Raw genomic sequence first — 13,789 nt, 5'->3', positions numbered from 1 at the left:
ATTTCAATAAATTCGATTTAATTTCAATTAATTTAAGTAAATTTAATTCAGTTTCAATAAATTCGTTCAATTTAACAACTAATTTCAATGAATTCGATTTAATTTTAATTGATTTCAATAAATTCGATTCAATTTCGATTAATTTCAACAAATTTAATTCAATTAATTTCAATAAATTTAATTCAATTTCAATAAATTCGATTTAATTTCAATGAATTTCAATAAATTTAATTCAATTTTAATAAATATGATTCATTTTCAATAAATATGATTTTATTTCAATTAATTTAAATAAAATTAATTCAATTTCAATAAATTCGATTTATTTTCAATTAATTTCAATAAATTCGATTCAATTTCAATTAATTTTAATAAATTTAATTAAATTTTAATAAATTCGATTCAATTTCAATTAATTTCCACAAATTTAATTCGATTTCAATAAATTCTATTTAATTTCAATTAATTTAAGTGAATTTAATTCAATTTCAATAAATTCGATTCAATTTCAATGAATTTCAATAAATTTAATTCAATTTTAATAAATATGATTTAATTTCAATTAATTTAAATAAAATTAATTCAATTTCAATAAATTCGATTTATTTTCAATTAATTTCAATAAATTCGATTTAATTTCAATTAATTTCAATAAATTTAATTCAATTTCTTTAAATATGATTTAATTTCAATTAATTTGAATAAAATTAATTCAATTTCAATAAATTCGATTTATTTTCAATTAATTTCAATAAATTTAATTCAATTTCAATAAATTCGATTCAATTTCAATTAATTTTAATAAATTTAATTCAATTTCAATAAATATGATTTAATTCAAATAAATATGATTTAATTTCAATCAATTTGAATAAAATTAATTCAATTTCAATAAATTCGATTTATTTTCAATTAATTTCAATAAATTCGATTCAATTTCAATTAATTTCAATAAATTTAATTAAATTTCAATAAATCCGATTTAATTTCAATTAATTTTAATAAATTCGATTCAATTTCAATTAGAACTCACCAACATTTCTTCAAATCGATCGTTAACAGTTTCATCATCCATTCTCTCGATCATGGAACGTTGCTGTTCGATTTCGTTGAAATCTTCGCCAGAATTCGGTCGGGGGATGGTGTTGTGACCAAGACCACCACCCCCTCGACCCGATTTTTTTGGGCGACCGAACCATGTGTCCAGCTGAAACACAAAACAATTTTACTCTTTAATTTTTGAATTAATAATTTATTAAAATATTATTAAAAATATCAAAATATTTTTAAAACTCTCAAAAAAATTGTTCTCCTACAATATATATTTTTAATAATATTTTCAAACTAATGAAACATATTTAAAATTGTAAATAAATAAATTTATAAATAATAAATAAATAAATAAAATTGTAAATAAATAAAAAAGAATGTATTCAAAAATACTGAAAGTAATTTTTCTGCAATGAGACAAAAAAAAATAAAAAAAATAATTGTCAAAAATAAAAATCGAATACAGAAAATAAATAAACTGAAAAAAACTAAAATTTACAAATTGAAATAAAATTAATATTCAAGTGTTAAACTGTTAAAAAATAAATACGTGAAATTACCTTAAGAATTTCAAAAACGAATTCAAACGTTATGCAACGCATTTTAAAGTGCGATTTGTTTTATTATTCTTATTTTTTTTTCATATATAAAAATATCGAGTGAAGTATATATTGAACTGGCGAATTGATTGTTATGTACTGAAGTTTTAAAAGAGGTGCCAACAATTTTTATTATTTGAATTTCATTTAATACTCTCACTTATATTGGAGTTCATATACAATATATGGAGGAGGAAATATTGTATATTGATGGCTCATTATTAATGAAATTCACATATCATTTATGCTTGTGACATTCACATAAGCTAGTCTTATTGGCAGGGGCAAGTATATATATATATATTAGCAGTCTAATTATTTTCACTCCTCTCTTGGCACTTTGGAATTCTATAAAATACATAATTGAAAAATTTCATAATCAAACTTTTATTTATTATTTCATCAACATTAGATTTCTAATAGTATATAAAACAATAGCATTTAATTTTTTTACCGAATAAAAACTATTTTTTAAAATTAAATTTTTTATCGAATATTATATTATTACTGTTAAATATTTACTTTTTAAATTGAATATTTTTAATTACATTTCAAATCGTAATACAAAATATTTACTTAATGACAAAATTTTTACAAATTGGAAATAAAATATTTTTAGCTAAAAATTCTTGCAAAAATTATTGAAAAGAAAATATTTTTTTTTCGAAGATGAAAATGAGTTAAATAAAATATAATTAATCAGGAGTAAAACTAATAACAGCAATAATTAAAATAAATAAATTATCTCAAGTTATTATTATAATGTCAAAATGTAATTTAACTAAAATTATTGAATATAAGCAAATTATAAACTTAATTAAATTAAAATTATTGAAAAAGAAAAATTTAATTTATAACTGAAAAATAAAATAAAAATGTAATCTAATTACAATAATTATTGAAAAAGAAAAAGAAAAAGAAAAAGAAAAAGAAAAGAAAAAGAAAAAGAAAAAGAAAAAGAAAAAGAAAAAGAAAAAGAAAAAGAAAAATTTAATTTATAATTGAAAAAGAAAATAAAAATGTAATTTAATTACAATAATTATTAAAAAAAGCAAATTAAACAGTTAATTTGCATAAAATTATTGAAAAGCAAATTAAAAATTTAATTTGCTTAAAATTATTGAAAAAAAGAAAATAAAAAATTTTTGCATAAAATTATTGAAAAAGCAAATGAAAAATGTTAATTTACTGAAAATTATTAGAAAACCAAATTGCAAAATTTAATTTAATTAAAATTATTGAAGAAAATTAAAAATTTAATTTATAATTAAATAATTATTTAAAAACAACAAATAAAAATTAAATAAAGAAAAAAAAAATAATTTGAAAAAAGGTCATTGCCTTGAGTTTGTAAAAATTTAATGCAAAGTTGACCTATTCAATTATTCAGATAAAAAATTCATGAATTAAATTGACGTTTATGTGTATAAACATATAGTAACAATGTTTAAGGACAATTTATTCTTTAAAATCGTATTTATGAATATGGACAAAATGACCTCGTCTTATCTCTTTTAAACAGGAAAATTGTAAGTTATAATCAATTGTAATCGTCGTCTGCTAAAATCTAGATATAGATACATCACTTTTGTTCAATTAAATAACACAGCTTCCTAATTACATCCTGCAAAGGTCAAATTTATCAAGATCAACCGCGAGATCAATTTTAATAAATGTCTTTCATTTCAATATTTTTATTGAGAAAGGTTATTGCTATTTAAAATAAAAACTAATTAATTTAAATAATACAAAATAATTATTATTTTATTTATTTTTTTATTTAGAATAATAACTTAATTATATAGGTAATAAATACAAAAATTATAATTGCAGATTAGTAATAAATAAATAAATAAATAAATAAATAAATAAATAAATAAATAAATAAATAAATAAATAAATAAATAAATAAATAAATAATAAATAAATAAATATATAAATAAATAAATAAATAAATAAAATAAATAAAATAAATAAAATAAATAAAATAAATAAAATAAAATAAATAAAATAAATAAAATAAATAAAATAAATAAATAAATAATAATAAATAAATAAATAAATAAAATAATAAATAAAAAAATATTATTAATAATAATAAATTGATAATAGAATTATGAAATAATGAAATAACAAGGAAATTTATTAGAAAAATTTTATAATATATAAATAAAAGCTGTTTTTAAATTTTCAATAAGCTAAATATTATTTCTTTTGAGAAAATCAAATTTAATAAAAGTCTGAGAATACAATAAACTTTTTTGGTTTTTTTTTATGATCCACAAGTTTTTAACTTTCAGGTGAACGAAGTATTTTTAATTAAAAATATTTTTCTAAATTATTAATTTTAATAAAATTTTAATTTACATGTTCAAAAATATAAATTTTATATTTAAAAACTCTATTATCAATTTTTTTATACGTGACGCAAAATTATTATAATGAAAAATTTTAATCTGAAGAAGAAATAAATAAATTTAGTTCACTCGAACGTTCAAAACTTTATAGGAACACAGTTTTCTTTAAGGACGTTAATTAAATTATTTAAAATTAATTAAAATAATAATGAAATTAATTAAAATATTAATTAATTTAATTGAAATTAATTAAAATTAGTAAAGTTTGTTAAGAGAAATTAATAAATTTTGTTAAGAAAAATTTATGTATAAAAAAATTAAATTAAAAAATGTCAATTAACATTAATTAATATAATACACAGAGATACATAAAGAGGGTAATTAATTATTTTTTTTAATTTAATTAAATTTAATTATAAATGTTTTAAAATAAAGTTAATTATAAAATCCAACTAATTAACGAATCTAGAAAAAAATGATATAAAAAGCTCACCCATTCTGTAATCATGACTTGATTTGATTAGTTTTCTCTAGAGACACTATTTTTTTCCTATTTTTTTTTTTTTTTTTTTTTTTTTTTTTTGGAAATTACATTTCACAATGTTTAATTGTTCCCACGATTCGACATTTCCACTGTAATGTTTCCTGACTTAATTTAAAATTCATCGTGTTAACAACTGACTTTCAGAGGCCTTTAACACTATGTTTCACCGGGTTGCTTTCACTGATTATACCTTATTTCCGCACATGTTCACTCTCTTGAATTTCCTAGTGTACATTATTATTTATTTTCTTTTTTTTCTCAAAGAAACATTAACACTTTTACTGATAGGATGGAAATTTGTTTCTATTTAATCAAATTTTTTTTTCTTTCTGACTAACAGAGAATAATCAATGAAAGATGTTAAGCGAAGTGTTTCTGACATTATAGTGAATGGATTCTCATGGATGGTAAAATGCGCGAATCAACTCATTTCGACCCACTGCCCCAATATTTCAGTGAAGGGGTTATTCACTCCGAATTCCACTAATTTCTTTTTTCAAAAAAATTATTTTCGTTTTTGTAATTTTTAATAAACGATTAATTTTTTTTTATTAATTAATTAATTAATTAATTCATTAATTCATTAATTCATTCATTTTTTTTTGTCAAAACCTAGGGGACAAAAATTATTGGTTCAAATAACAATTTATTTATTCAAATAACAAATAAAAAAGAAAGAAAAATATTTTGCAAAAATGTAATTAATTAATTTTTATTAAATTATGAAATTAAAAATTAATGTATATTAAATAATAATAAATAATAAATAATTAATATAATAATATAGTAATAAAAAATAATAGATAAATAAATATTAAAAATTGAAAATTGTGATAAAATTTTTTTTTTTTTTTTTGTCGACACTGTGGAAACTTTCGAGAGTCTAAAAATATTGTTCACGTAGTTTGAATTTTGAAAATGCGTCTTTTATAAATTATGTATATACATCTATACATTCATTTGACAAAAACAAGTCGAAGACTATTAGCAGGATTTCTTATTGAGTCACTGACTCCAGAAAACTCTTGAGATAAAATTACGTAATTTCGTTTATTATGTTGATGAATTAAATACATGGCTTCATTTACATCGTTCCTCGTCACTTTTGCTAATTAAATTGCACCATACAAATTACTCGGCGACAATTCGTTTTATTTTATTTTTTTTTCAAGATCAGAATCTTGCGCACATTTCGACAAATTGTACAAATTTAACTTGTCATCTTCATTTTCTTCTCATTCAATAAAACTTTAACTTTTAGTAACATTTTTCTGTTTTTTTCTTGTAATTAATGTTAAATGTATTTATTAATTTAGCTAACTAATAGAGTAATTACTAATTAGGCTAATTAATAAATTTGCGAATAATTATTAATGAGGCTAATTAATAAATTAGCAAATAATTACTAATTAGGCTAAATTAATAAATTAGCTAATAATTATTAATCAGGCTAATTAATAACTTAGCAAATAATTACTAATTAGGCTAATTAATAAATTAGCGAATAATTACTAAATTAGACTAATTAATAAATTAGCGAATTAGACTAATTAATTAGAATTGATTAGAAAATTAATTAGACTAATTAATAAATTAACGAATAATTACTAATTAGACTAGTTAATAAATTAGCGAATAATTAGGATAATAGATAAAATCAGCTAATTAGCTAATTATAATTATTATTAATTCGAATAAATTTTTTTTCTGGGTAAAATTTTTTTCATTCTTTATTGTTGTTTGTTTTCTCAGTGTATAATTAGAAAAAATATATCGAATAAAATATATGTAAAATAAAATGTAATTGATAACAAAATATCGAACAAGTGAAAATTTTTTGATAGAGAAATATTATTTTTGATAATTGTCGTTCATTTAATGAACATGACGCCGTATTATTTATAGCAATGATTCGAGATGACGTGATCAAATGGATTCTTCTCTATATTGCGTAAATGAGTGCAGGGACACATTCTCGACACTTTTTTTTATCTTTTTTTTTTTTTACTACTTTTCAGAATATAACTGCAAACTGTTGCACTTTAAAAAATTTTCTACTCAATTTATTTTCCAAATAAGGTTTAAATAAAACGAAACATTTTTCTGTTTGAATATTTTTAAAAATTGTTAAACTAAAATGAAAAAGAAATTTAAATAAAATAAAATTTATCTTCAAGCAAATAAATATAAACAATTTCGTAATTAACAATTAATTAAATTAATTTTTCTCAGATACAAAATCTTATTTTTTTTTTCTCTCTCTCTCTCTATCTCTCAATTTTTAAACGATTCATTATAACATCTATAATTTTCAAATACTTTCGCTAATAAGTTTTTAAGGTAAAAACCTGTTCGAGGAATTCTGAAGTTGAAAAAAAAACTAGAAAACCACTCACTAAACATATATTTTGCTCACAGAATCACTTCACTTTAAAATGAGTTTACTTGCATGTGATGAAAAATTATAAATCTTTCATTTATTCGAACTTAAAGTTCAAAGCTACATGAACTGCAATTAAATTTTCATTTAATAATTTACAGCATATAAATATTTTTGCGATTAATTCAATTTTTCACTGTAAATATTTTTACTGAAAATATTTTCACTTTAAACATTTTTACTGAAAATATTTTTACCGCAAATATTTCTACTGTAAATATTTTTACTATAAGCATTTTTACTGAACACATTTTTACTATCAATATTTTTACTGTAAATATTTTTACTATAAACATTTTAACACTGTAAATATTTTTACTATGAACATTTTTACTATAAACATTTTTACTATGAATATTTTTACTATTAACATTTCTACTGTAAATATTTTTACTATTAACATTTCTACTGTAAATATTTTTACTATTAACATTTCTACTGTAAATATTTTTACAGAAAATATTTTTACTGCAAATATTTCTACTGAAAATATTTTTACTGTAAATTTTTTTTTACTGCAAATATATTTTACTATCAATATTTTTATAGAAAATATTTTTACTACAAATATTTCTACTGAAAATATTTTTACTATAAATATTTTTACACTGTAAATATTTTAACTATAAACATTTTTACTGTAAATTTTTTTTACTGCAAATATTTCTAATTTTCTACTGAAAATATTTTTACTATAAACATTTTTACTGTAAATTTTTTTTACTGCAAATATTTCTAATTTTCTGCTGAAAATATTTTTACTATAAACATTTTTACACTGTAAATATTTTAACTATAAACATTTTAACTGTAAATTTTTTTTACTGCAAATATTTCTACTGAAAATAAATTCTACTCTAAATATTTTTACTATTAACATTTCTACTGTAAATATTTTTGCTGCAAATATTTTTACTATAAAAATTTTTGCTGAAAAAAATTTTTTACTGTAATTATTTTCATTTAAATCAATTTATAACTGTAAATATTTATTTAAAATAATAATCACAACAATAGAGCAAAAAATTTAAAAAATTTCTAAACGCTCAATTTGAACAAATAAATATTTTTTCAATATAAATATTTTCAAAAAAATTACTGTCGAAAAGAAATTTGAATTCAAAAATGCATTTCAAGAGAAAAGAAAAATATCCTGAACCTTTTCTCTATATTTAGATCCTAAAATTCTGTACAAGATTCTGAACTACCTGGTGTAAACCTATGATGTTGAAAAATAGATAAAAAGAAAAAATTTCTAAGAATATCTGATTAGCATGTTCCAAAGGCTATTCTCAGGCAAAAAATTTCCACTTAAAAAAATTCATATTTTAAATTTGCTCTCAGAATGAATACGCAAATTTTATCGAAGTGAATCTCAAATTTTCAGGATAACGAAAAAAAAATACTAAATTTGTTTATAATCAGTCGAACTTATTTAATTATAATATTATTAATTCTTTACGTTATTTTATTTTTTCCTGTTATTTTAGCTTCTTTTTTTTCTAGTTATTTTAGCTTTTTTATTATTAATTTATTTTTCTTTAGTTATTTCAATTTTATTTTCAGTTCTTTTTGACATTATAATTTTAAGTTATCAAATTAAAAATTAATTAGCAGAATATTTACTAATAACTGAATGGATTTTTCATAATTAGCAAAATCTTTTTTAATAACAAAATATTATCTAAATATTTAACAAAATGTTTTTTTTTAACAAAATACTTTTTCTTAACAAAATAGTTTTTTAATAATCATCAGAATTTTTTTTTTTTAAATAATAAAATAGTTTTTATAATAATTAGCAGAATGTTTTCTTAATAAGAAAATAGTCTTTATAATAATTAGCAGAATACTTTTAAATACTTTAGCAAAATATTTCTTCAGTATTTATCACAATATTTTTGAAAAAATTTTCGCAAATCATTATTTAACATTTAACAAAATAATTTTCAAATAATTAAGAAAGCAATAAATATACTTCTTATTTAAATAATTAAAAAACTCTAACTGTATATAAATAAGCCACGTTAAAATACAGGAAAAGTCCTTGCGAACTGAAAATAAATGCGTTTTCAAACGTCCTTGTTACCATTCAATTTTTCCATTTAGTCACTTTTATTATATTTTTTTCCTTTTCTCTTTATTTTTTTTATGAAAAAAACACGCGCACAAGCAAAAAAAGAAAAAAAACAAACTCAAATAAAAATTATTTCTGTCAATACGGTCATCGCATACATTTAATGATAATCATCATCATTTTTAGATAATCCTTCAACAATATTTTACAAACGATAAAATGAAATCTGCAGAGTATTATCATTTCTGAAGCACGAATTTACATTCCATTCTCAACATTAAAAAAGAATGTAAATTCCTCTAACAATAAATCACGCAATCACACTGCAAAATAAAATAATATCTTTCTCAAAGCAAAAAAGAAAATAAAAAATAAAAAAATAAAGTAAGGAACAAAATACTGTCCACTCTTGCTTGGAAAATTTTCTTCTTTTCTCATCTAAATAGATAACTTTTCACTATTTTTATTTTTTCATTATTTTCTACTTTCTCTATTTTCATTGTTTATTAATTTTAATTTTTTATTTTATTTTTTTATTTTAATTTTTTATTTTATTTTTTTATCTTCTATTTTTATTTTTTTATTTTTATTTTCTATTTTTATTTTCTCTATATTTACATTTTCTTATTATTTTTATGTTATCTATTTTTATTTTTTAATTATTTTTATTAAAAAATAATTTTAAAAAATTAAAAAATGAAAATAGAGGAAATAAAAAAAAAATAAAAAAGAAATTTAAAACTTTTATTAAAAAGCGATAAGTTTTTGTAAATAATTGTAAATAATTTTTTACATTTTCTAAATTACATTGAGATGCAGAGAGTACGAAGAAAAAAAAATACTTCTTTGCGTTGTACACTTGAAAAATAACTGCGGTCAACTTTTGTAGTTTTTTTCAGGTCAATGATTTCACCGACTGTCATTGAAACCATCGAGATATGATGGTCATCATACAAAACACAGTGTACAACTTTATACAACAAGATTCACAAAAAAAAAGAGAGAGAGAGACTAATCAGTCACGCTCTGAGTGACAAAACAATTAATTACAAACTATAAAACGTTTCCTCACACACAGAGGCCAACAAAACACGCAAAAATATTTCAAACTAAATTCCATCTAATTCCATTAAGAGAGTCCACAATTTTTTTTCCCTTACTAATTCCCCTGAGCGTGAAAAACAACTATTTAATTTCTATAACACCAAATAAATATAATAATAATTAATTGATAATTTTATTTTTATTTCGAAATTTAATTTAATTAATTGCATTTCTCTTTTTTTAAACTGTTCCAAATTTTCAGCGCAATACCGAATATCAATTTAAATTTAAATCAACATTTTTTAGGTCCGATTCATAATTTTTAATTTAAATTTTCTTTTTTTATTAATATTTAAATAAAATTTTATTTAAATATTAACAAAAAAAAAAATGAATTATAATTTAATTCAAATCGAAATTTTCATAATCGAAATTTTTATTTGAAAAATAAATTTTTTTTCCAAATAATAATCGAAGGGAAACACTTCGCTCATCATGCACAAAATTTAAAGAGAATTAGCGCGCACATTTTTCACCCAAAAAAAAACCAAACAATAATAACATACTTGTCATAATGAAAAAAGAGATTATTTTTGTTTATAATAATCCAGCGCGATTGTATTTGGAAAAATAAGGAATTCATGTCAAAAGACGAGACGAGGTCAGTTCCGTAACGAGAGGAGGTTCGAGAAAGACTGAAGACAGAGGAAAACTGAATGCATTTAATGCTGCACCACACGGATGATACTAATTGCTTTTGCGTAGGTGGAGTGCATTGAAAGCGCTGTTAGGACTTCCGATTTGATTCAAAGATATATTGTATATTCTATATACTAACATATACAACAATGCGGATATAACAATATACGCTTATACATTATACAGATAGCCGTTTAAAATAATATTTTTTCTCCCTTTAAAAAGTAGCGCACTTCATCCGTCAAACAAATTTTTTTTCTAAATTTCAAAAGAGTATTAAATAAATAATTTAATTCTTAGGTGAAAAAAAATATTTTTAAAAAATGCTTTTAAACAAAAAAATATTTTTTTAACAAAAATACTTTTAAATACAAAAATATTTTTAACAAAAAAAAAATTTGTAACAAAAATGCTTTTAAACAAAATATTTTTAACAAAAATGCTTCTTAACAAAAAAATATTTTTAACAAAAATGCTTCTTAACAAAAAAATATTTTTAACAAAAATGCTTTTAAACACAAAAATATTTTTAACAAAAATGGCGAAATTAAATGATTAAAAATTTTTTATTTAATTATTTACTTTTTTTTTAATTAAAAAATGATGTCTCAGACCACGAAACTCAAGTTGACTTTATAATTTAAAAATTGAAGATAATAAAATGACTTTAAAGAAACAAAGGAATGTTATGTTATAATGTTGTGTGATCGAGTCTGACAAAAATCTCACAATTACTTTTATATAGTAACTCACATTCACTCTCAATTCTCACAGTTGCAATATTATATAATTTTTGCATATCTGAACATTAGCGAAAGAAATATACAAAGAAAAAAAATAATAAATAAATAAAAAGTAAATAATAAATATTTAAATAAAAAGTAATACCTAAATAATCAATAAATAAACAATAATAAATAAATGAAAATAAATTAATAACAACTAATAAGTAATAAATTATGAATAAACAAATAAAAAATAGCAAAAAATAACAAAAATTGTTAATAAATTGAAAAATATTTTAAAAAATAAATAATTAATAATATTAATATAATAAATTTTTATATTAAAATAAAAAAATGTTAATCAGCATACGTGACAATTGGATTCAACATTATGTTAAAGAAAAAAAGAAACTGACACTCAGTAAAAAAAATACTTATCAATGTTATGTAGGAAAATATTTAACAACAGTTTCACAGTTTAGCGATAACAAAAGAACAGTGTGACGGTCATAAATACGAAAATTAAACGTTGCAAAACTTTAAAGTTTACTTTTTATTAAAAATAAACTACTGAATAATTAATTTCGATCTAATTTTGAAAAAAAAATTTTGCAGTGTATTCTACACAATTACTAAAAAAATCTAAATCAATTAATATTGGCATACTTTATATTAATTAGTCATAATTATTACTGGTAATATTAATTAATAGCATACGAATTATTATTAAAATTATTATCATTAATACAATGATAATAATTTTACAATTGCAAGTATTATATTATCATAATTATTACTATTGTTATTACATTGTTTTTTTTAAATTATTATTATTACCATTATTATTATTATTATTATTATTATTATTATTATTATTATTATTAACCATTGTTATTAGTATTCTTATTAATATTATTATTAGTATAGTATTATTATTAAATTCTTATTATTAGAAACTAATATTTATTCGATTCCCTTCCCTAGTACTTTAAATAATGTTATTTATTTTTTTCCCAGCAACATATTTCAGTTGAGAACAAGTAAGAAAAAAGTAAATTTTAATTTTCCACAATATAATTTTGAAATTTCTTTATGAATATATAAAAAATATAATATAACTCACTCCTTTTCCTTTAGACATAATTTTTCGTAAAATCAACTTGCAAACTTTCCGGTTTCTAAATTTCTTTATATTGTTATAAAGTTCCGGTTAAAATTATTCGCGTAATGCCTTTGCACACAATAATGTATGATAAGAAAGCGAAATTGTTCACAACGCAACTGTTCTAAATATATTATGTACATTATTTGCCTAACGTCATCTATTGTTTATTTTTTTAAACTCTATAACTATAATTTATTCCGTTAGCGGAAAAGAAAAACTTAAAAACTCAAGAAAGCGATGATGAGTTTCTATTATTACGTCGCGAGTCAAATCTAAAAAATTAATCAAAAAGATTACTTGATCCTAGGTTCCGGTTCGAACGATGAATTTTATGCAAATCTGAAGTCCCCTTTGTTCTAATTTTTTGGAAAAATCTGATGTTAGTTAGAACAAAGTGGCTCTGTTTTTGTTATTCCAAAAATCGGGACAAATTAGGACTCACTATTCTCATTTGGGACCCAAAACAGATTACTCAATTCTGACCCGATCGAATTTTACTGAAATGTATTTTTGGAAGTCCTAGAAATAAGAGCGAAATCCTGATTTCTGGTGCAGAAGTCGCACCGAAAATCTTGTATAACACCACTTGCGACATTCTCCTACAAAACCTTGACAATTTCGCTTTTTGAAACCAGCCAGATACTCTAATTTCTAAAAAAAAAAATTTGTCTTAGTTAGGACGAAGTGGCTCCATTTCCTCTATTCCAGAAATCGGGACTAAGAACCGATTATCAAATCCTCATTAGAACCCAAAACGTCGTCAAAAACAGGATCCGATCGTATTTTTGATCTGAAGTCCTAGAAACAAAAGTGAAATTCGAATTTTGGCGAATTCGGAATAGTTTTGAGTGGAATTCAGAGCAGAAATCGTGCTAAGAACGACAATTTTATTTGCGACGTTTTTCTATACGATTCTAACAGAAATTTCGCTGTTTGGAACCAACCAGTTGCTTTTGTTTCTGAAAAAAAATTTGTTTTTTGACAAAGTTTGTGCTAATCCAGAAATCGGGACTTAGGACCACCGCATTCTCCTTCAGGACCCAAAAGTCCCTCGTTAAACAATCAAAACTAATTCCGAAAACTTTAGAA

General features: G+C 20.5%; 1 protein-coding gene across 8 annotated transcripts in view; it reads right to left on the bottom strand.

The window, feature by feature from the left end:
• Nucleotides 1-13,789, bottom strand: part of LOC122506351 (protein diaphanous) — a 40,491-nt gene that overhangs the window by 12,134 nt on the left and 14,568 nt on the right. For 3 of the 8 annotated variants that reach the window (XM_043618503.1, XM_043618470.1, XM_043618516.1), the window contains one exon: nt 1,034-1,207. In XM_043618503.1, the coding sequence (XP_043474438.1) occupies nt 1,034-1,207 (174 nt within the window). Of the gene's footprint in view, nt 1-1,033; nt 1,208-1,610; nt 1,998-4,499; nt 4,884-10,677; nt 10,831-13,789 lie in introns of those variants that run through there. The other 5 variants (XM_043618476.1, XM_043618493.1, XM_043618485.1 and 2 more) reach the window with 5 other exon arrangements.

This window comes from Leptopilina heterotoma, unplaced genomic scaffold (assembly GCF_015476425.1).
Source record: "Leptopilina heterotoma isolate Lh14 unplaced genomic scaffold, ASM1547642v1 Lhet_114, whole genome shotgun sequence".
In the NCBI taxonomy this organism is placed as follows: domain Eukaryota; kingdom Metazoa; phylum Arthropoda; class Insecta; order Hymenoptera; family Figitidae; genus Leptopilina; species Leptopilina heterotoma.
This window is presented reverse-complemented; position numbering and strand designations above follow the sequence as displayed.